Source organism: Numida meleagris, chromosome 6, assembly GCF_002078875.1.
Source record: "Numida meleagris isolate 19003 breed g44 Domestic line chromosome 6, NumMel1.0, whole genome shotgun sequence".
Classification (NCBI taxonomy): domain Eukaryota; kingdom Metazoa; phylum Chordata; class Aves; order Galliformes; family Numididae; genus Numida; species Numida meleagris.
In genome coordinates, this window is record NC_034414.1 from 38,762,159 (window position 1) to 38,785,541 (window position 23,383).

Genomic DNA, 23,383 nt, shown 5'->3' on the forward strand with positions numbered 1-23,383 from the left:
GCCACCCCCTACCTTTTATTTTTAAATATAAAGTAGAACATCAACAGTTTAAATACTATACTTCTAGTTTGCTTCATTTGCTGTTGAACAACTGGAGAAGTTACAAATCACTACAAACATCACTTCAGTACGTTGTTTTTTTTTTTGTTTTGTTTTGTTTTTAAGAAATTACAGAATTTCAGAGCTCCTCTTCTCGGTTTCAGTGCCAAGGAAGTGGTATTTTGGAGTAACATGCTGTCATTCGCAGAATGAGAGCTGCGCCAACCTGAGTTCTACCTCAAACACAAGACAGACCTTGAACGTATCCTTGTGGATGCTGACCACCAGCAGCAATATCTATCAGAACGTGATCAGATGTTTCTAGTTATGCATCTGCAGCCTCCTTAATTCTATCAGAATTAGCAAAGGTTGTTCCAAAATACTTTTCTAGAGACTTAACAGAACATATTTTATTTGCATGAAAGCACACCATCATTCTCCTGTACTCAAGAGGACATCCAGAACTCGCACTACTGTTAGTCCTTTCTTTAGTCTTTTCTTAGGTCCTGCAGTATTATAAATCCTCAAGGAATTCTACGGCCTTTTAAAGAACATTTTTTTTTCCTGAAAGGAGGGAGCTGTTACTGTATTGTTTAACAATAGATTTAAAAGCCTACAACAAGATTACATAGTTAAGAAACAGCGTTCCATTTCAGAAAAGTGGATTTCTCCCTCTCTAGCTCTGAAGTGTAAGATGGAAGTCCTTTGGATTTCTCTGCCAAAAAGCTATCAGGAGGGCTGACAGGAGCTATGAAAGAATCATCCTGTTTCAAACCCTGTTCCAAAAGGAATGCATTTGCTGCGGTTTAGTTGCTGGAGAAGTTTAAAACACTGCTGTTTCCTTTATTTTGGAAACTGCAATAGCTATCACGTGAACAAGAACATTCTACAAAAACAACAAGAAAGTATTAATCACACTTGTGCTACAGATGAGCAAACAGAAGCAGAGAAACAAAGCGACTGACTGCAGTCCTACAGATAGAAGGAAGCATTGAGCAGGTGATGGTGGTTCCGGTCTAGAGATAAGCTAAGAAGCAGAACCAAGCAGCAACTTAGCTCACGTTTATGTTCCTTTCCATCTCATTTCTACCTTAAAGCTTCACTTAAAAAGCTAAAAGACAACATTCTACATGGAAATGAACTGATTGCTGATAGTCACTTTTCAAGAACAAAAAAAGTATCAAAATAAACCCCAAACCTTGTTTACGAGGAATAAAAAGCTCATTCTACAAGTAACTCCTAATATATATCTAACTGTTTCATGTGAATCTCCCTCCCATGTTTCAGCAGCTCACGGAAAAAAAAGCCTGCTGTGATAAGTAGTTACTCTGCATTCCCAGGTCATACATTTTCATTCAAAAAATCAAACAGCAGCATGCAAGTGATTTGGGGACATCAAGAACGTACAGAGACACTAAATGCTGTCAAAGTTGGTAACTTTTCATCTGTACCTACCACAGAAGCTACATTTATCTACCAGAGAACAACCACTGGGGAAGCAACTGCTACCACCAAGTATTTTGCTGCAGTTTTCACCACATTGTACACACAAAAATCTGTAAAAAGAATTTCAGAAGGCAGTGTTCTTGTACAAGCTGGAAATAATGCCAGAAAATGTATCTCTTGCAAAAGCGAAGCGGATCAAAACCCTTCTCATAACGCACTTCACTTTTTTCCCCAATGAAACTTCCATGCAATATCTCCTGCAGCTCCTAACTGTCCACGTAAAACACTGAAGTCCACCTAGCAGTATTTGTATCAGATTCGATAATCATCAACTGATGTCACTTGAACACTTTTTCGTTTATGGTATCAGCTGGATTTCCCCTAGATTCAACAGCAAAGCGAAAGCTCCTCCTGAAAGGCAAGAGAACACTGATCAGGGCAGCTAAACCTGCACATTGAGGATTCACAGGTTAAGAAACAAATCAAGATGAAGGTGAGCTGTGACCCACAGGCAGTGTCCAGAAGCACACTTGTTCCTCCGACTGCTGCAGTTCCCCCAGGAAGTATCTGCGGGCGTTGCGGGGCTGAGGAACCGAAAGAGAGACCTCGCACACTGCACTTGTGTTCCTCTAAAGCCAACCAGGAGCTGAAGCGCCCCTGCCACCACTCAAACCAGAGGAGAAGTGAAGGCCTCACACTGCTTCTTAACTGTTTCAGGGTCAGGGCCGGTGGCCGTACTGTGATGCAGCTGCCATCAGTTTTCCAACAGCTATGTAAAGAAATGTCCTAAAATATTTAGTGGTGGTTGCTTTGCCCCCAGTAGGTGATGCACACCATCATGCACACAGAGGGGAAAGCACATAACCACTTACTATCCTAAAGCCTGCACAGCTTTCCAACACACCATGACTTCACCGCACAGTCTGTGTTTTCCGACTGGAGGCCACGCATTATGACCTCTGAGTTTTTAAAAGACACTGTGTGGGAGCGTTATCAAGATAAGCAAAGAGAAAGCAAGCGTTTTCATTTTAGAGAAGTCCAACTTGAGGAAATTAAGTCTCAGAGCTGTCAGCGTGAACAAGCGGGATCTAAGCACATTTTAAACCCAGAGCACGGGAAAAGGATTCCACCGCTCAACTGAATGGAGGAATCGCCACGCGCCTGAAGCACATTCACAGTAAGTAATCAGCAAGACCTCCTCCTGCTGTGGCCAGGCCTCAGCCCCAGGTCACAGGAGAGCTCCGAGCCGGGGCCGGCGGCCTTCCGGTGGCTTTTGTAAGGGAGAAAGGAAGTCTCGCTCCAACGCTACGACTCTAACCCCGTAATATCTCCCCACACGCACGCAGCCCGGGGCAGCTCCGCTGCCCGCCCACTCCGTCCCCCGAGGAGGCCGAGCCGCCCCTGCAGCCTTTGTGTCCCCCGGCGCCGCCTCCCTTCCCCTCCCGGCCCCCGGGGCGGCCGGCGGCGGCGGCGCGCTCGGTACCTGTTGTTGCGGACGCTGCTCAGCACGCACAGCACCAGCTCCAGGTAGGTCCTCAGCAGCTCGAGCCAGCGCGGGCACAGCGGCGCCGCCTCCCCGTCGCCCGCCGCCACCGCCGCGCCCTCTCCCGCCGCCGCCCCGCCGCTCGGGTAGTTGTCGGCGGCGAACTGGACGCGCAGCTCGCGCACGAACCAGCCGCACTTGCGCATGAGGAACTCGAGGCGCGGGCGCTCGGCCGGCGAGACGCGGAGGCTGAGGCGGAGGCGCGGCCAGAGGGCCGGGTAGAAGAGGCACTCTCGCCAGTGCGAGCAGGCGGCCGAGGCCCGCAGCCGGTCGGGGCCCGCCAGGAAGGAGAAGATGTGCACCACCAGCTCGCTGGGCAGGGAGCCGGCGCCCACCGCCTCCCCGCACACCGACATGCCTGGCGCCGGCCCGAGCCCCGCTGCTGCTGCGGCGGCCACAGGCGGCGGCGGCCCCGGCCTCGCCTGCGGCTCCTGCGACAAAAACAACAACATCAATGACAAGGCGAGGGGGCGGGCGCCGGCCGGGACGCGGCCGCCGCCGGGACGCACCACCCGCGCCGCCGCCGGGGGGAGGAGCGGGCCCTACCACCGCCCCGCTCCGCACGGGGGTGAGCGGGGAGGCGGGCCGGGTCCCCGCCCGCGCGGCGTCGCGCGAGCTCTACCACGTTGCTCGCGAGGGTGGGGGAGCGAAGGCGCCGCGTCGCGGGCGTTTGGGGAGATAGGGGGCGGCGCGGCGCGGCGGAGGGAGGGCCGGCGCCCCCCGGGGGAATGGAACGCGCCGCCGTTCGAATGGCGGGCGGGCCCGGCCCAGCGGCCTCCGCGGGTGGGGGGGGGGTTAACCCCTCGGTGCCCGCCGTTCTCAGCCCAGGGGGGTGCGTGGCCCGGGAGCCGCGAAACCCCACCCCCCGTCCCGATATCCGCCGGGGCGTGTGGGGAAACAGACTGTGCTTCCTCGAACCTGGGCGTGGGTTCCGTCCGAGCGGCCCCGCCGGACTTTCCCGAGCAGTGAGACTGGGAGCAGCCGAACCCCCCCCGTCCCGGAAGGCTGCCGTGGGGGCAGTCCCGCTCCCACGCGTCTATCTGCTTATTTTAATGCCTGCTCAACCAGTCCACCTCGCTGAGTCAAAGGGCTTCTGAGGTCACTGAGTGCCTCAACGTAACAGCGTTCGCAGCTCAGCGCCCTGCGCTTACGGAAGTGCCGCGCGGGGCCGCCGTGTGGGCGGGGCTGTGTTGTCGCTGTGCCGGCACTGAGCCTGGCGGAGCGCGGGGAGTTGCCCAGCCCAGCTCAGCTCAGCGTCAGGTTACCGGCGTGGCGTGCCACACAGCCTCGGCAGCGCCTAACTTTTGTAGGCCTAAAGGACAGGCGTAAGGCCTCAGCGGCCGTGGCCCGGGGCCCCGCAGGGCCGGGCCGTCACCGAGTGAAAGCTCTCTGGGCGCACGGGTCACCGTCTCAGCAGCGTCAGGGCCGCAAGCACCGGCCCCCGAGCCTCTCCGTCCCCGTAACTCGCAGAGCTGAGATAAGGCCGATAAGCGAGAAACAGAGGAGGGTTTTTTCAGTTCCTCAGCCCCGTGGCTGCTAGGCACACGGTGTGCGCCACTGAGCGAGCTGCCTTCAGCTCAGTACGCGAACAGAGGCCTCCCTGAGCCGCAGCAGGGCAGCAGTGGAAGCTCAGCCCGAGCTGGTGGTCCCGCCGGGAGGCCCCGGGGGTGGTGGCGCTGCGGTTCGGGGGCGGCGCTCCTCCCGGGGCTCACCATAGAGCTGCGGGCGGGGCCCTCCCCAGCTCCGGCATTTCCGGGCGGCGCCGCGTCACGTCCGGGTGGCGGAGATGCCGGTAAGGCTGCAGGGGCCGGGCACTCCACCGGGACTCGCCGTCCGCTGCGGGGCTGGGGCGGCCCCGGGTGTGGCGGGAGGGGAAGTTTAGGGCACCTGCCCCGCGGGGGTGCGGCCGCAGGGGGACGGGCCGCGCCCGCGCCCGCGCCCGCGGGCTCCGGGCCGCGCCCGCCGCACTCCCGGGCCCACTCTCCCGGGGCGGGCTGAGAGGCGGCGGAGCGCACCGGTAGGGCTGCGGGGCAGGGTGCTCCGCTCTGCTCTCACCGCCATCGCTGCTGTCCCGACCCTGTGCGGCAGGTACCCCGAGCACCGGAGGAAGGCCTTAGGTTCTCTGTTAGGTGGTCCTGCGTCGTCACTAGTTTTGAAATACATTCAGTGGTTTTGTAATTGTGATAAATGGGACTAGTGGCAGGTACTTCGGTTCGTTTGCCACTCAGTAGCGTCAAAGCCCTTTCTTGGTAGTTAAGAATGATGCATAACTGTTTTATCTTGTAGTCCAAAGAAGGAACATTGTATGAGTGTCTGTGAAATAACATCCGAAGAGAAGTTACCTTACAAATCCCTATACCTATCTGTGTCCAACAAGTAATTTGTCACCGTCACCACTTGCACATGTTACAGGAAAAGCAGAGGTTTCGTAGTGACGGGCGCCTGTGTTGCCTGTCATCAAGCATTTGGATAATCCCCACAAGGGATTCAGCCTCCATTGCTTGCATGCTGATGTATGTGGTTTTTAATCAGTTCCATACATTTCCAGGTGAACAATTAAGATTCTCAATGAAAACTACATGTTACAAGGAAAGCAGGGAAAATAGCCACTGAAAGTCAGTTTCAGATGTTAAGATGTTATTTTGCTGGTTCAAGGACAATTGAAATGCAGGAACCTCTGTGATCTTTCTCATATACTTCAAAGTATATTCTGCAGTTACATGCAATATCTGCTGACCTTTTCTTGCTCATGTTTTTTGTTTGTTCATTTGTTTCCATCTCTTTGTATTCCCTTTTTTATTGTTTTAGGTTAAATTGAATATTTACGCAACGCAAGTTCGTGCAGGAGGACGATCGCTTCATTTTGTACTTCAGAAAATATGAGAATAAGCAGAGTGTTGTTCTCTCTGAATTAAAAGTATATATCTGTGCCTTGCTGAGGACAGCTGCAGGAATCGAACACTTGAATCAATGTTATCGGATGAGTTAGAATCCAAACCAGAGGTGAGCAATTATAAAGTGAGTTTGGTTCCCAGAGAAGTTCACAGGCAACACTTAGGAAATGTTCAGAGATGACTCAGTTTGCTGCTTAGATATTCTTTTTTTGTTTTTTTCAGTGATACTCTCATGTTTTTATGTGAATGATAAAGGATTAAAGAATACTGCAGGCTTTTTCCCTTCCTCTCAGGTTTAAGCCAGTACTCTTGCCTGTTCTCAGGTTACGTTTTTCTTTTAGTATTATAATGTTATTTCTGTTAATAAAATAAATTGCTGTACTGACTACTTCTTTTCCTCAAACCAAACTGACTTTACTTGGCTTTAAGGAGTCTGGATTGTTTTTTTTACATGAGCCAGTTGCGTTTTAAAAGTGCTCATGTTTCCAGCAAGGAGTTGGCAGGAGCAGTAGATGCTTGCACCCAGGGGATCCCGGTTGCTCAGCATGAGGCTGCTTGACTGTCCCCAGGCAATAATATGTGTATGTGCTCTGCAAACACAGCTGACCACAGATTAAAACGTGCACATCTAAGATATCTTAGAGAGATAAACACAGTGTGAATGATGCAAAAAGCCACGTTATTTCTTGCTGGGTAATCAGGCTTAAAGTTTATAAGCAGAACATGTCTATACCCACAGTCATTTTGCACACATACATTCATAGATGCCTTTAGTCTATACTTGACCTAAAGTCCCTCTGGTACCTGTACCAGACCCACAGCTTTTTAGCCAATTTCCAGCTGGGAGCTTGGGTCTTTCCAGACTCTGGTTTCTTCCTATTCATGTGTCTGCTGAAGAGCAGAACACTTACTTGCAGGATAAATATTCAAGAAGAGTGTTTATTCAGTAGATAGAAGGGATTTGGAGTGGTTAACATGTGACTGGGGACTCTAATCTCTCTCCTCCTTCCCCATGGTTCTTCCTCCATTCACCTGTCTTCACTCCCCCGTTGATCTTCCCCCAAAATGTTGCATAATAAGTTTTACACTTCTCCCTGTCCCTGCTGCATCCAGTGCTTTTGCTCTTTCCCATGACACCCATTTAGATAAAAATAACAAAGACGCTGTATCAGGTTATCTGTAATTTGGTAGATACAATTCCGCAGTTTGTTACTTTTAGCTCAGTTATATCAATGCATTACATTTATTCTCTCTTCTGTTCCTTGCCATTGTCCTTCAGGCTGAAGGCTGTCTTTGTGTTCCCTCACTTAAAAGCACAGAGGACTATACCACTTTCTCTCTTTGTTTTCATTGTTTTTAGGTGATCTATGGCCATGGAACAGGCAACTTAGTACTGTTAATGAAGTACACTTTGGGAGAGTTCACAGGTGTAAATAGACTCATTTTTGTTGAGTTGTCTTTCATTTTTTTCAGTCCACTTGCACTGTAGCAGCTATCTTAAACCAGTATTTTAAAGGAAATTATGATTATATGCTGGTAACTCATCGTAGCCCTGGTAATGTGGTAAGGTATTTGTTGCTTAACAAAGCCCTTCCAATCACACCGTTCAGGAAGAGTAGCTGCAAGTTCACAGGAACCCTGAGTAGTCTCAGCTTAGGCTTCAAGGAGTTTTTTTTCCTTGTCTTTTGATTTTGCATAAACTGCTTATGAATTTTCTCTAGGTTCTGAGTGGTAGGGTAGAGGAGATTTTGTGACCTTGGTCCTTTGAGGAGGAGGATTCCCATAGATTATTTTTGACAAATGAGGGCCAGGATACTTGGAATGGTTGTTCCCTTACTGCTCAAATGAACTGTGAGTGGGCCTCATATTTTCCTGACTTAAGGTATTTGTTAATTAGGCATGTTTGCAGAATAGTCCTATTTTCCTAAAGCAGGGTTGTACTTTCTTCCCCGCAAATGCAGAACATAGCCATTCTCCAGTAAGAACTGAGCTCTTGCATGAAATCTACAGTGGTTGTAGAGCACGTTTTTCCATAGATACTGTCTTTTAAACCATGTTCCTCAGTCTTGATCAAGGCTGTTTTATATTACAAACTGGGATTTGTTTGTACTGTGTATTACCAAATCCTATACATGCCCCCTTTCTGGTTCTGATTGAGAAAGCTGAGTATTAGGTTAGTATCATTTTCTGTCCTTCAAAGAAAAACAGGTAGATACCCTATATTCACCTTTCACAAATAGCAGTGCCAGTACCTCTGAAAGTCCATCATGATTTTATATTTCCTGGTGAGTCATAGCACCATAATTCTCATAGCCACAGATATTCTTTCATATACTCTTACCATGGGAGAAAGGTATTCATTAAGAATTATTTATGCACAAATAACATCTATATTAATATTAATCAAGTCACTACAGACGGGTTTCTTAAGCTTCGTTCGTGCTGTTTTTTTAATTTCTAAAAAAGCAAACATTTAATACTTGAATAGAGGCAGATCCTCCCTTGATAAGCGATCACAGAGCTGCTTAGAAAGTTTATAAGGCTGTACGCATCTACTTTTTCTTCTGCATTCCCTGCTCCCAAAGCTGTATTGCTTGCATTCCTCAGGGAACTGGTAAGATCTGCATTTTGCATGTTCTAAGCCCTCAGAGCAAGTCGTTAAAATTGCAGATATTTCCAGCCACCTCTGTCACACTGGTCCGCTGCGGAGTGCTTTCTACTGCCTGGGGAGCTTTACCACAGTTAACCAAGTGAACTACAGCTCTGGTCTGTAAGCTGACATGGCTGTTGAATCTTTCTCTCCTCCTCAGCACCTCACAAGGAGAGATTCTTGTGAATTAATTCCGTGGACACTTTATGGTAGAAAAGTATCTTAGTTTCTAGCTGACTAGCCTCATACTATCTACCCCCCTTTTCCTTGCCACCCTTCCCCCTCTAGTGAATGTTATTTTGACCTTTCGATTTTGCAGCAGTTCACTGGTTAAATTTAGAACAGAAACAGTATCGATTAAAACATGGTCTGTGCTGCTCTGGGAGTCTAGTCTGGCCCTGCAGTGGGAGGACGGATCAGGACATTTGCACTAGAAAAACCTTTCTCTCCTTTTCCACCCCCCCGCCACTCACCACCCCAAACAAAGCAGCTGTGTCTGCCACTTCCTGGCATTTGAATCATTTGATAAAAGGGGACTGTTTATAGGACACAAACTTCAACCTGATCCATGCCATTTGTTTCTCTAATGCATATGCTTTTTTTCAGCAATGTCTAGGAGAGGTTCCCAGTTCTTTAAATAGATCTTTTTTTTTCCCCCCCTTCTCTTGGGTCAAGGACATTACCCAAGTCTTCTTGGTAACACAAGCATTCTGTACTGCTTGGGGTGATAAGATACTGAGATCATCCTGTCCTGCCATTTCTCATTGAGTAGCAGATTATTATTTAAGTGACAAGAGCCAATACATAGTTTACATTTTTAGTACCTGCACTGTCTACATTACCTAAAGGATTTTCGGAGTTCAGTGGTGTTTCAGCCAAGGGAAAGCAGAGTATATTTAAGAAGGTAGCATGGCAGAGCCAAAAAAAATTATTCATAGGAAGTTGTAGTTGAACTTTGCTCATCCTATCCCCCTCCAATGCTCATAGATACTCTCCATACAGCTCACATGTATAAGCCCATAGCCCTGAATCTCTAAGTTGAGGATGTCTTTCTGTGGTAAATATCAACATTTATATCAAATTCCAAGTGATGTTTTCTTGCACAGATCTTAGCTATAGAGCAAAGCCACTTTACCTTCTTTTTTTTTTTTCCTTTTATGACTTGGCAATATTCTGGACACTCGTGTCATAAACTGCTTTGTGGCTTTGCTTACAAACCAACTCTTTGGGCATATTTACCGAGTGATCAGTCTCCCTCTTTTCATCGACATTTTATTTCCACCACCTCAGGTGTACTCGGAACCCACCTGTATCCAGTTTATGATGTCAGATTTACAGAATTACAAGATCTGATGAACTATAGCACCCAGGAGATTCCTGCCCTCCTGGACCTCCAGATGGGAGACCACTGGACTATTTCTGGGTCCAGCCAGAAGTGAGGCTAAACCTGAATTGCAAATATGCCCCCCATGCATGCACACAGACAGTATGAACATTTATGACTATAAACACTGACATGGGTAGGAGGACAGTGCCTTTACAGGCACCCACAAACAGCATTCACATGGAACGGGAAGACCACTGATCTGCTATTCACCAGGAAATTAGGCTTGAAATTTCTAACATCTCACACATGTCCTAACTTAACTGGCACACGTGCTCACACATTCATGGATCTGTCCAGTCTCTGTCAGACCTTGAGTCCTTCCAGTACCTCTATCCAACCTTTGGTGGTTTTGGTTTTTTTTCCCAAACTGGCCTCTAGCCAGGATTTTGAGTTTCCAGATTGTGATTTTCTCCAATTCACAGGCTATAGTTTAACTTGAATTTTTCTTGATGAATGCACTTGGAAACTGTTAGGAGCAAACAGCATTTGAGAAAACAGGATGGGCCACAGCCCTGACCTACAGCCTGCTAATTGGCCAGCGCCTTTTATCCCCATCCATTCCTGTTCCCGTGGTTATTCCTCCCCTATCTACCTTGACCTCCACCCCCCGCACCATGATCTTTCCCTATTCCCACAGCACACTTAGGACACTGTAATAATAAATTTTACTCAATTTTACAATTCCTCTCGTATCCCATGAGAAGCTTATTCTTTTCTGTAAGACCAGTTCTGGAAACCCTTGATGATATTTTCCTACCTCTTACAAAGTTTCTGGTTGAATTTCTCCAAGGTCGCCCTCAAGTTGTTCACATTCATCCCATCCATCATTGCCCCAGGAGTTCTGATCTTTGTTACTCCCTCATCTACAGTTTGTTATTCTGTGTATGTTATTTATTACCTCTTCTGTTCCTTGTCTTTTATGCTGGATAGCCAAGTACCAGATATCCTTACAGTTACTTGTTTGCTATCAGCTGTAATATCAAATTAAAAGACACTTAAGAAAGCAGCACATAGTATTTGTAATGATTTTTTCACCCCCTCACATTCCAGTTGCCGTAGTCACAGCAGTACTTAATGATTTTTAACAGGAAGGAAGGTTTCTGAAAGTACCTAACCGTTGAGATACAAATGTCTCATTAAAATTTCTATTTCCCCTTACTCATTTGACTGAGTTGGGAAACGTATGTTTGGTGATACATCTTGTTTAGGTTTTTGTGAGTTTTTTTAATTGCAAATTTTAATAATGAGAGTGATTCATATTCTTGTATTTTCTTTTTTCTGCTTCTTTTGGCCCATAATTCTCCTTACTAGTTTGTTATTACTTTACAAGGAAAATTAAAATAATCTTTTCTCTTCTGGTATCTATTTCGTGTCTGCTGCATTTTGCTTTTCCATAGTGGCTTAGCATTGATGCATGGGAGTAGAGGCTTTGGAGCAACGCTTTTCTATTGTAGGGGGAAAATTTTTATTTTAGGCCATCTGTACAAACACAGAAGAGTTCATAAAAATATACGGTTCACAATGGAGCAGGTAGCAGTAGAGATCAAGGCTAACTTTCAACTGAATGATAGTCCCATAACTTAGAACTATTTTGTTGCTCAGTTGTCAGTCCAGTTTCTTGTTGCTTTGTCACCCCGTCTTCCATCTCTTACTTTTTCCTTCCTCTGTGTATTTGTCTTGAACTAGAATGCAGACCCTTTGGGGAAGCAATCTCATATTGCCCATATCATTTTTGAAAACATAGACGTAGTTCTTTGGCTAAGGAGCGTGCATAGTTTTGTAATGTAGCCAATAGGAGAAAAAAAACACTAATCTTTCAAACTGCAGTCTGACTCTTGACCTAGTTCATGGGGCATACTGGCATTGGAATGGGTTCAAGACAGTGCTTACCTTTGGAGTGAAAACTGGCTGCTCCTCAGGTAGGCATGCTTGGGGACACCTAGCCCAGGCAGGGCTAGACCAGTGCTCGGTGCTGTAGCACCTGAACACAACATGCAGAGGGAGATGCTGGTAACAGGGTCTGTCAATAGTTTTAAGTAATGAAAAGTGTGAGATATGTCCAGGGGGCATCCAGGCAGTCTAGTCAGGAGCAGCACAAGTTGGGGCTGAAGTCACTGCTGCAGTAGAGGTACAACATCTGTCCAGAACATGAGGCCAGAAACAGAGCTGGAGACAGCTAAAACCACAGCTTAGGAAGGGAAGAAGGCCTCAGGCTGAGCTTAAATAGGTCCCTGGGCAGTGGGTGCAAGTGGGCCTCCAGGTGAGACCATTCAGGGCAATTAACACCTCACAGCCCCGTCATTAGTCTCTCTCAGAGGTAAAACTGTTTGAGGAAGCATCAGTATTTCCAGCTGTTTTCATGAGAGGACATATGCATAAAGGGATCAAAGCCTAAATGCTTAGGTGTCCTTGTGTTCTTTGCAGCTTCTTTGTTTTAAGGTACTTGGTTCTGTTGTAGGTGTCATGGTTTTGTGATTTTCCGGTTATTGGTATTCCCCATCATAACATCATGTAGTGGACATACCTAGTTCTCAGAAGAGAAGGACTACTACAGTCCCCACGGTACTTTGCTCCTTTGTTACCATTTTCCAGCCGGAGGGAAAAGATAGAAGCTCGCAGTATAAAAACTTGCAGATCACGAGACCTCATCCCTTTTTTCTGCCGTCTCTCGTCTTGGCAGCACCTCGCTCTCCAGCCGTCTTATCGTCGGTAGTAGAGTAAGGCCTACCTTGACTTTGGGACATTCTCTCTCTCTGTGTTGGATTTATCAGCTTAAATTGTAATTATATTGTATTATAGTGTGTTGTTTTGCATTCCGATATTTTATTTAGTAAATTAGTTTGTTTCTCCTCAGATTGTTGCCGCTGTTCTTTGCTCTCAGGGCCATCTCCCTACCCTTTTCCCCTTTCCCCTTTTCCCGGGACGTGGGCCCTTGGGTCCCCCGTCCCCTTTGTCACGGAATCGGGCCGAACGCCCGTAAACCGTTGACAGTAGGGCAGGCTTAAAAGGCTGGTATCTGTTACAGAAATAGTTTGTATTGGAGTGCCAGTGGTTCTGAAATTTAAATGTTAAGACGGTCACAAAACAAATGTACAAAATAAGGATCAAGTGATGAGTGACTGTGGGTTGTTTTGTTGTTGTTTCAAGTGGACTGTGATTAAGTGAGGAGAGCATGCTATTCTTTTTTTTACTTGCTTTCTTTTGGCACTGATGAGCCACTTTACTGCACAGAGAACTCCATCTGGGCTCTACATGAATACATAAAGTTTAATAAGGAGACAGGACAGGCTGTGGCAATGGTTAAGCATGGGGCTTGGCCAAGCAAATGAATTGACCAACTTTGTGCTTATGTGTAATGGGGCTCTTTGTGTCCATCTTTTTCCATATTCCTGTGTTTGTCCTGCCCTGATCCACCTTGAACCCTTCCTTTTTCTGCCTTTGGCCTTTTCCTTAGAAAACACACAGTGTTCTGTGTCATCTCCCAGATGTCTTCTCAAGTCTTGGGATGCATCCCAGAGTAAGTCCCCTTCGCACAACAATCCCCCTTACTTTGCATAGTTTCTTCTGCTGAATTCCCGTACTGGGTGGGTTTCGAACTAAGGACAGTGGCTGTAATTGTTCACCTTTGATGGTTTTAGCGGTAGCTGATTTGGACAGATGAGACTGTCTGGGCACACCTCCCCTTTTCATCTCAGCCTTGTTCCTCTGATCACTATCGACTTTGAGCAGCCGTCAGCGAGACATTTTGCAACTGGTCTCTTGCCTTTTTTAATTTAAAAGGCCAACTTGTTAAGTGTTTAAATACAACATATATATATATTAAAAAAAACCACAACTATTTCAAAGATTGAGCATGGAGAACATTTACTTAGAAGGTGACAGTGCAGTAAAGTATCAAGTTCTAAAAGATACATTAAAGAAAATGTGAAATAGCCTGATTAACCTTCGGTATATTCTGCAGTGATCCAGAACTTGTTAACTTGTTTATTGTTTGTTAAAGAAATGAGACTTTTGTAGATATTTCACAAATGACAAATACAAATGATGCATCTTTTGTCATTAATGTAAGCGGAGAAAGCTTACAGTCACTTTGATGGTAATAAATTACCTTTTTTGTCTCCTACAAGAGGCAGGCAGGGGGATTCCTACAATTAAGTGGTAATGGAATGGGCATAATATGTTTATTAATGATTTGTGCTACTCTCCACCTAATCTTCAATCTCTTTTTTCCAGCTGCTGGTTCAGTTTGTTCAGAATACTTCTATTCCACTAGCTCAAGGGCTGGTGGAATCGGAGCCAAAAGACATCACCTGTCTTTCTCTCCTTCCTGTTACTGAGACTTCAGAATGCAACAGACTCATGTTACCAGGTAAAATCTATGCGGCGGATCTTTGTGAGCATGCTGGTTGTAAAGCTGTCTTAACTGCTCCAGGGTGGTGCGTCGTCCCTGCCTTTTGCTGATAACGCATTCCAGTGATGGAGGAACAAATTCAGAAGAATGACTGAAACTTTCTCATCTAACAGTGAAATCTGACTAGTTAGAAATATACTTTCTTCCCAGTCTCTCTCACGTTTTTTTTCCCCTAAAAAAGTAACTTCATAGGTGTCTTTTCATCATTGTATTTTTATACTTTTTGTTTTCTCTGTTTCATTTACTTCACTAGATGATGAAAGAGATCTCACTTCTCCAAGTCACACTAATTCTTCCAAAGATGTTTCTTCATCTGCTGTGTTGAGGAGCCTCCAGGTAAATGTGGGCCCTGATGGAGAGGAAACAAGGGCACAGAATGTACAGAAACCATCTGAGCTTCTGTCATCTCCAGAGACTTCCAGTTTATTGCAAGACCTCCAGCCCAGTGACAGCACTTCATTTATTCTTCTCAACCTAACAAGAGCAGGTAATTCTCCTGTTTGCCCTCTGGCTGGATATGTCTCAGACAACAGAATGCAGGAGGTACAAAGTAAATCTCTGTCCCTGCTGCTTAGGAAGGGGAAAAGTCACAAAATTTGCTGGGCATTATTGGATATTTCAGCAGCATTTAATCGTCCTCAGCTTCCTCCAGCACAGAGGTCAGTGAAGACATTTTCAGTGCAGCAATTACACCTGTGCAGCGAATGCTAGCCTCTGGGAAGCAAAGCAAATTCCTCTCTTCCATCTGTTACATTATGCTTCTGTTTGATGAAGTTGTCTTCTTTTCTAGGGCTGGGCTCTCCAGCAGAGCACTTAGTGTTTGTTCAGGACGAAGCAGAAGATTCTGGGAATGACTTTCTCTCTCATGATAGCACAGACAGCAGTACCCCATGGTTCCTGCGAGTGCAAGAATTGGCCCATGACAGTTTAATTGCTGCCACTCGAGCACAGCTTGCTAAGAATGCCAAAGCAAGCAGTAATGGTAGGTGATCTCCTGATTCTGTCTCAGAAGTTGAATGTTCCTTACAAGACTCCTAGTTTCATCTTGTTTCTTTCCCTCTTTCACTCTCTCTTGCTTTTAAGCTATTTTATGTGTCCTCAAATCATCAGTAACAGAGAGTTATACAGAACAATCATGTAATTTTTTTTTGTAATATAAATAGGCTCCTCAGTTTTTCTCAGAGAATGAACTTCAGTGAAGATAGCAGTGCCATTGCAGTCCCTGTGTTCTCTGGTACATGCAAAAAGTATCTTTCTGACGGTAGCTGTTTTTAATTTTCATTTTTGCTTTCAAGTGTATTTTTAATGCATACCATAACTTATCCTTTCTTCTTCTTAACTGCACTGGGTTTTGAGTTGAGCTCTCTGAAGAATACGTAGTTGGATTTAGACACGTTTGCGACAATTATTTCAATAAATAATTGCAAACAAATGCAGTATTCCTTTTCAGCTAGGGTGTTTTTATATAAAATAGTTATCCTGACTGCTACTTAAAATTGGATGGGTGTTATTGGTATAGAAACGGTTTTTATAGGTTTTGGTGCATTGGCTTTCTATCCTTCTTGTGATAAGCCTCATCTGGTAGCGGCTTGTATGATACGAATAGTTTGCTGGCAGTAGTCTATGGTCCTGGAGAGGATTGCAGATCTGTGTCAGATACCACTTATGGGCTGGGTAGTAGCATGTAGGACATAGTAAACAATTAGTAGCCAGCCACATATCTACTTTACAGTCCTGTATCATATTTTATGCTGGTATTATCTATAAGATTTGACACATTTTAGTAATCTGTATCTTTTAAAGATTTTGGTGGGCTTTTTCTTCCAGGTGAAAATGTTCATCTTTGCTCTGGAGATGGGCAACCAAAAGACTCTAGCCCCATTCCTCATTTATCTCGTGTAGAAAGGAAGCTGAAATGCACAGTTGAAGGCTGCGATCGGACATTTGTATGGCCAGCTCACTTCAAATATCATCTGAAAACACATCGGTGAGCAGAATAAAACCATATGTTGTCATGACTTTGAAGAAGGATGCTCTGCAGTTGGGATGGCATTACCTTTTGATGTCAGCAAGCTGTGGAAACCTGGTATTATTCTTAGAAATACTAGGCCTGCTGCTTGCTTTAGATGGTCAGTTATGGTGAAACATTTTGGCCAGACGTAAATTGTTTTTAAAGTTTCTTATTAGTGTTGGATTCAGAATGTTTCTATTTTAACATGTCTTCAATGAAGGTGTTTCTGCTTTTTATTTGAACAACAACAGAAAAAGTTGAGTGTTGATGAAAAATACATTGAAGAAGATGGTTATGAAACAGCTATTTTGTTGTTTTGCAGGAATGATCGCTCCTTCACCTGCCCAGCAGAAGGCTGTGGAAAAAGCTTTTATGTCTTGCAGAGGCTGAAGGTGCACATGAGAACTCACAATGGTGAAAAACCCTTTGTTTGTACAGAGCTGGGCTGCGGGAAACAGTTCACAACAGCTGGAAATCTGAAGAACCACCTACGAATTCACACTGGTGTGTTTTAGACTTCACCTATTTGTGGTCTGCAGAAGTAGGGTCTTTACTGAGGAATAAAGCACTCCCTCCTACATCCTCAAACTCTTGAAAATATAGTGCTTGTATATCTCTGGCCTTCATTAATGTCCCTTTTCTTTTCAGATGAATAGTGAGAGAACACCACTGCTATAACTATTTTCATAAAGAAGCTATTTTAATTTCCTTAGAAGCACAATAGCTTAGATGTTTCTTCACTGTGAATCCTGGTAGACTGCTGGTACTGACATTTGGCTGAATCTGCCTACCTTATGCTGCTTGTAGAGTGACTATGTGTGAGAGATACATTGAGAATGAGTGAGAAGTACATTGGAATGAGTATCAAAAATCAGCAAAGTCTAATAGAAAAAGGCATTAGTTAGAAGAAAGCATTTTAGCATGCAAACTGCTCTATTTGTAGTAATGCTAATTCGGGATGTTGCCATATATTGGATCCTATGTACTTTTAACTCATGCACAAATTTTTATATTAAATAAAAGAAGAACCTTTATTTCATGGTGCTGTATTTCATACATGGTTTGTTTATGCTGTCTCATGTGCAGAGTTCTTCCTTGTCAGTATTTTTTGAAGTTTTGCCAGCCAAAATCTTGACAATGCATAGAGTGCTTTATATGCTTTTATCCTGAAAAGCTGTTTGAGGAGCTGCAGAAGTTCCTTCTGAAATGATCAGCAATGTTAATCTAAGTTAGCGAAGTTGTTAGTGAATATTCTGGGAGCTTTGCTTGTTTGTTTTTTAAGCCTCAGGGTTAACACACCACTGAAACAAAAGGCCCAATCCAACCCTCTCAGGACGTTCTTGGAGATTCCCTGATGGCCTGAGAAGGTAGTGTTGCATTACTGCTGGTTAACGTTTTGAAATAAACTCGAAAACTGGGAGAGCACAGGGGCCTCTCTCATAAAATGAGATTTCAAATTATGGCTGCTAGCAGCTGTATGTGCTTTCTGCCTTAGACACTGCCGTATGCTAGGTACTTTGTATAATACACATGGGAAAAAGTTCCTATTTTAAAGGCATTTGCAGTCTAACTAGAACACATGGCTTGGGGGCAGATGTTGGGATGTAGTTATAAGTGATAAATGCCAAAAATAAAATTTTGAATGTGCAGTAACAGTAACCACAGTTTGTACAAGTGGGTTTCTTCTGTGCTTAACGCTCCTAGCCAAAGCATAAACAAAGTAAATAGGCCCAGGTTACTGATGCTCAATCTTCCACAGTAGTGTTCTGCAACCAATAGACCAGTAGCTTCTGGAAGAGTAAAAGATAGCTTTCTAAACTGCATTTTGATAACGTGTGATTAAGAGTTTGATCAGATCTAAGTTATAAACTGCAGATGTGCAAATACATCTAAGGTTTCTTATAGATGGAATTTTGTGCTGTTGTTTTTGTCAATTGTAGTTTTTATTCCTTTTTTCCCCAAGTTTTAAATGGTTATAACAAGTGAGTATTTCCAAGCAGTGTTTGGAAATCTGCTACTTGTTTCAGTTCTGTAACACCAATCAATTTGTTAAATACTACAGCAGATACAAAGCTGAGAAATGAGCTGTTGGGAGAGGACTTTTAAAGGCAAAATCACAGCAGAAACAACTTAAAAACAAGTTTACTCTGAAAGAGTTATGTACGTGTTAGACGATCAAAATAACTGAAGTTGCTTGCTTAATCTTCTATGGAGTTGTTACTCCAACACAGTAGTGTAGAAAAAGGCTTGAAATTGTACTGTTAATCACGGCATATTGAGATTTTTAGTGGGATGTTGCAGGCAACAGTTAGCTTTAGTTTTATTTAAGGCATTATTAAAAAGGAGTTTAGAACAGATTAATTACATTACAGTGCATAATAGTGTAGTCATCTCCCTATTTATCATCATGTAGACAAATGCAAAAATAGCTCTGGAGATATATACAAATAACAACTTTCTGTCTATGAGAAGAAATTGTACCTTGAATTACTGTTCCTTTGCAGATAAATATAAATGACTGACACAACTCTCAGGTTTTTGCCAAGGCCAGCCTGATCTGAAATAAAATATAGAATCTGATATGAAGGGAAATACAGTTAATGTGATTTTTGGCACTGAAAGGCAGAAAGGCAATAGGATCCTGGCAGTTACTGAAGCACAGAGATGGTTGTTAAGACCTGCATATAAATGCTATATCATATTCCAGGCACTGCTATATTACTCTTTTGCTATTTATGCACTTGGAAGATCTCTTTAGAAATAGAGCATTCTTGTCTGTCAGTTAAAGATAATCTAAGAATTTGATTGTTTGCTCTTGAAAACTTAGGATCAGAGTGCTTTAGAAGACTTAAGAAGCACGTGTTATTTGTGTTGACCTTTGTTACATGTATGGCCGTATATGTAGAGATTTTTAGGCAGTTCTTGGTGACTTGGACAATCAAATCAAGTTGTGATCCCAAACTATAAAAACTTACTTTTCCCTTTTAGGGGAAAAACCCTTTCTGTGTGAAGCGCAGGGATGCGGTCGCTCCTTTGCCGAGTACTCCAGCCTTCGAAAACATTTGGTTGTCCACTCAGGTAAGAGGCTTCATCTGATATGCTGTGACTAAACTGAGAAAAGCACTTTATTGTCAGCTTTTGATTTAAGAAATCAAGCTTAAGGAAGAAAAATGCTCTGTTTCCTACAGAATTTCTGATCGTGCTTTTTGACAGCTTCCTTTGTGGTGCCTGTGGCCTTCACAATTTAATTTTTGTTTCTAAATGTTATGTTTCTGAATTCAGATTACATTTTTAAAATCTGTTTTTAAAAGTGAGTGTTTCTAAGATATCACGAAGTTGAATATCTCATAGCTGCCATTTTCTTATTTAAAAAAGAGAATCTAGCACCACTTTACATTCATCAAAACCATTTAGTCTCTCGTGAGTGAATTTCTGCCATGGGTAGAGGTTTCTTTTTGTTTATTGTTGTAATACCTCGTACTTGTAATCTAATGCTACAAAGCATTAAATGGGCATTTTGTGCGTGCTTCAAAGCTTCTGCCTTCTGTTTTGATTGATCTATCTTAAATATCTTCAGCACAACATAAATATGGCTTATTTGAAGAAGAGGAGTAACTTTGGGGACTATCTTAGTTCTCCATGCTTTTTATAACATCTGTCTTCTTGGTTTGTAGCTATTGAGCTCACTCTTATTGATATCATACTTGGTTGTAGATGGGAGGAACGATGTACTCTCTGGTCTGTCCTCTGTGGAAATCCTCTCACAGTGACATTATCATTCAGTGTCTACTCAGTCATAATAACCAGATCCTGCAATCTGTTGTATGATCAGAGGCTCACCTGATTCCTTGCTTTTGGTCAGTTTGTGCTCTAGGTATGAGATATTGAGTAAGAGATTTCAAATAACTTTCCTCCTATAAATCAGATGTTATGTTACTATTCAGAGCTGAGTTTTCCAACAGCTGGTGTCTAAAACTCATATGTTCTGGAAGCTTACTGGTCTATAGGAAACAGGAGTATTTCTCGCTATTTTTTTTCTCTGATATTTAGCACAAAGGATATCAACAGCCATTTCAAAACAGTAGTGTTGACTGTCTGATGAGATCTTTGTTCCCAATTTGTTAATTCATGGGGTAATTTTTCCCCCTTTTCCTCCAAGGAGTAAAGCCCCATCAGTGCCAAATTTGTGGGAAGACGTTTTCCCAGAGTGGTAGCAGAAATGTGCATATGAGGAAACACCACTCCCGAATTGGAACAACTGGCGGCAGAGAGCAAGAACAGCCAGGTAAGGAGGGGAGAAGTGCCTGAAGGAAGAAGTGGATGGTCAAAGAGAAGGGGAGAGACCACAAGACAGTAAGGAATAAAAGACTGTTCCTCTTGAAGATGAGGATGGAATGCTCACTCCCCCCTTTTCTAGGATAGAAGACAAAGTTAGTTCTGTACTGTGGTTGAGGCAGATAGTTTTATTTTTTTTTAAAAACTAACATGAATCTGGTATCTTTCTTTTTCACATTGAAGTTGTGCCATTTGTTTATATATTTTTGCTGTAAGAAGTCTTTATTTATGCTGTGTAAATAATTTCAAGAGAAAGCCAAACCTGCATGAGATCCTAACATGCTAAGGTTCAAAACAAAACAAATAAATATAGGAATTCCCATCCATTGGAGATCCAGGTGCTCATAGAGTAGTAATTGATAAAGCAGGTGACTAATGAAGAAGTCTATGCAAATTGGAGGGGCAAAGGTATTGTGTCATATGTTGTAGTATCATTACATGATTTTGTTTTACCCCTTTTTTTCACAATAGAGTCGTTGATGGGCAGTAGTTTGCTGGAAGAATCTACAGTGCATAGTAAGAATCTCATCTCCGTGAACTCTCAGCCCAGCCTTGGTGTAGAGTCTCTACACTTGCCAGATACTGAGTCTATTATCGGAGTAGAGGAGGGTGAGACCAGCTGCTCTTTCTTCCGCCCTCTTATATGTAGTGACTGAAGTGGGATTGATCGTTCCTCCTAGAGACTCACCCTGTTGCAGTGGGATGAGTAAACATTGCTTTAACTGTGCACAGAGTGAGTTGGGTAGATGGCGAACGAATGATAAAGCTGGAGCTGGAGAAGACTTACTGGACCAAGTTTCTCTCTGTTGCAGCGCTCAAAAGGTGGTCTACTGCTTAAATGTCATTTAGCCCATGTTGTGGAACGCCATTTCAAAACTGTTCATGCAGTCCATTCTCCTAAAGCCTAAAGCACTTGTTTTACTGGAGCACTTAGAAGTTCCAGTTAAGGACCAGGATCTCATTGTGCTAGGCACTGTACTGAATGTACAAACATTCAGTATCTTGAGCAACAGGCCTTTCATCCTTTACCTTCAGAGACTATATTCTAATACATCTCACTGTCAGGAGCTGACTTAATATCTGAAATAAATGTACTACTTGGTATCATTTAATTACAACTGCTGTGTTCTTTTATAGTTGCTCTTTCCCTGAAAATTTGTTTGATATATGAAGCTCTTTAAATTACTCTACCATGGAGATGTTTTGAGTTTTTGTTAAGTTAAAGTCTTTTTCTTCAGAATTAGCATTATTAAGCAAGCAGAATTTTGCTAAGATACTCTGCACTTCTATGACTCCTATGTGAAGACAATGAGTTTATATTGCTCCCCAGCTCATGTATATGTAGTGCTGCAGTTGGTAAAGGTATTACAATTTGGAGGTTCTTCCAGAATCAAGAAGGTAATTTTTCTAATGAGTTTCAATCTATTAGACAGCACTCAGCAGATGCATTGTGTAGAAAGCTCAGCTAAAAAAGGAGGAAAAAAAAGAACGAAAAACACAAGCCTAAGCTTAGATTTGTTGGAGATTCTTTGCATCAGTAAAGACTGCTGAAACATAACATATTCAGCTATGTGTCAGCACGAGCTGATTTCTGTGGAAGTGTTACATAGCAACCCAAAACCCTAGGGCCTTAAATTCTAATACTTTGTTGTGATTTTTAAATGCCACAAACTCTTTTATGTATCTAATTTTTATTTGATTTTTATGTATCTATCTAATGTGCTAGCTGTTACAGGTACTGTATTTTTGATTTGATGATGAGGTGGAATTATTATGGATGTTTCCATGGTCATGGAAAGAAGACACAACTTCCATTTACATGTGGAAAAGATTGATAAAGAAATTGGACAATGCAGAAACACTGATAGCCATTATAAAATCTTTTAATCTCAAAGTGTTTTGACATCACAGCTCTCAGAAAACAGGTGGTACAGGTTTGTATTTTTGAGATGCTTATTACTGTCAAGTAAAGGAAGATGACTAATGTGTGAACTATACCATTTAAGATGCCCCAGGCACTCGAGTGTGACACATTGACGGGTAATACCTAATCTTGCTTCCACTGAAGTCCATCTTTGATATCACTGTAATAGTAGAATTAGGATAATAGCAATCCAAAGTTCTGCATTGCTTAATTATAACCTTAATAATTTTGGTTTGTTTTTCAGACCAAATTAATGACCTGAATTGGTAAGAAAGTAAAACTGAGTTTCAAATAATGGATTTATGTGAGGTATTTTAATACAGAAAGACTATTGCTTTTTCCTAATGAGAGGAAGAAGCAGAGCTGGTAACGAGTGAACAAAGAAGAGAACATCCTCGTGGAACTTCTTCCAAGGTAGGTCAAGTCATGCTATTTTGTGTAGAAACTGTGCTTAAAGTCATTCTACCACACATATCTACAAACTAATGTCTGGCACGTTGAGAGGAACTCTCCCCTTTCTGTGTGCTTCTCTGACATGAACACAAACAGCTGATATTAGAGGATGTATTTCTTCAATCTTTCATATCTACTTTTATGCAGAGATAGTGCTTCAACCTTTTAAACTTGTTTTTTTGTGTGTGTGGTTTTTGGTTTTTTTAAATGGCTCACATGAGGAACACTCGTGAAGACTAGAAGAGGCTGCAGTGTTTGCTGAATTGGACAAAACGTGACCTAAACAACAG

General features: G+C 43.4%; 2 protein-coding genes across 3 annotated transcripts in view; one reads left to right on the forward strand and one right to left on the reverse strand.

The window, feature by feature from the left end:
• Nucleotides 1-3,532, reverse strand: part of FBXO33 (F-box protein 33) — a 19,137-nt gene extending 15,605 nt beyond the window's left edge. The window contains exon 1 of the mRNA XM_021401291.1: nucleotides 2,969-3,532. Within this exon, the coding sequence (XP_021256966.1) occupies nucleotides 2,969-3,480 (512 nt within the window). The 5' untranslated portion in view covers nucleotides 3,481-3,532. The remainder of the gene's footprint in view (nucleotides 1-2,968) is intronic.
• ZNF410 (zinc finger protein 410) lies at nucleotides 2,865-21,828 on the forward strand. Of its 2 annotated transcripts, none has more exons than XM_021401295.1 (10): nucleotides 2,865-3,012; nucleotides 5,837-6,031; nucleotides 14,193-14,328; nucleotides 14,624-14,857; nucleotides 15,161-15,352; nucleotides 16,198-16,357; nucleotides 16,704-16,885; nucleotides 19,370-19,459; nucleotides 20,541-20,666; nucleotides 21,188-21,828. In XM_021401295.1, exons 2-10 carry the CDS (start codon nucleotides 5,999-6,001, stop codon nucleotides 21,370-21,372), a joined length of 1,338 nt encoding a protein of 445 aa, XP_021256970.1. In that variant the 5' UTR covers nucleotides 2,865-3,012; nucleotides 5,837-5,998; the 3' UTR covers nucleotides 21,373-21,828. The 2 variants fall into 2 exon arrangements, with proteins under 2 accessions (XP_021256970.1, XP_021256968.1); XM_021401293.1 differs by lacking the exon at nucleotides 2,865-3,012 and adding an exon at nucleotides 4,163-4,820.

Bases quoted from the DNA above. Each gene is read 5' to 3' on its own strand.
- ZNF410 (XM_021401295.1), top strand. From the start codon at position 5,999: ATGTTATCGGATGAGTTAGAATCCAAACCAGAG. The intron at 15,353-16,197 runs GTAGGTGATCTC...TTTTTCTTCCAG, and splicing joins TGCCAAAGCAAGCAGTAATG to GTGAAAATGTTCATCTTTGC. The intron at 16,886-19,369 runs GTGTGTTTTAGA...TTTCCCTTTTAG, and splicing joins CCACCTACGAATTCACACTG to GGGAAAAACCCTTTCTGTGT.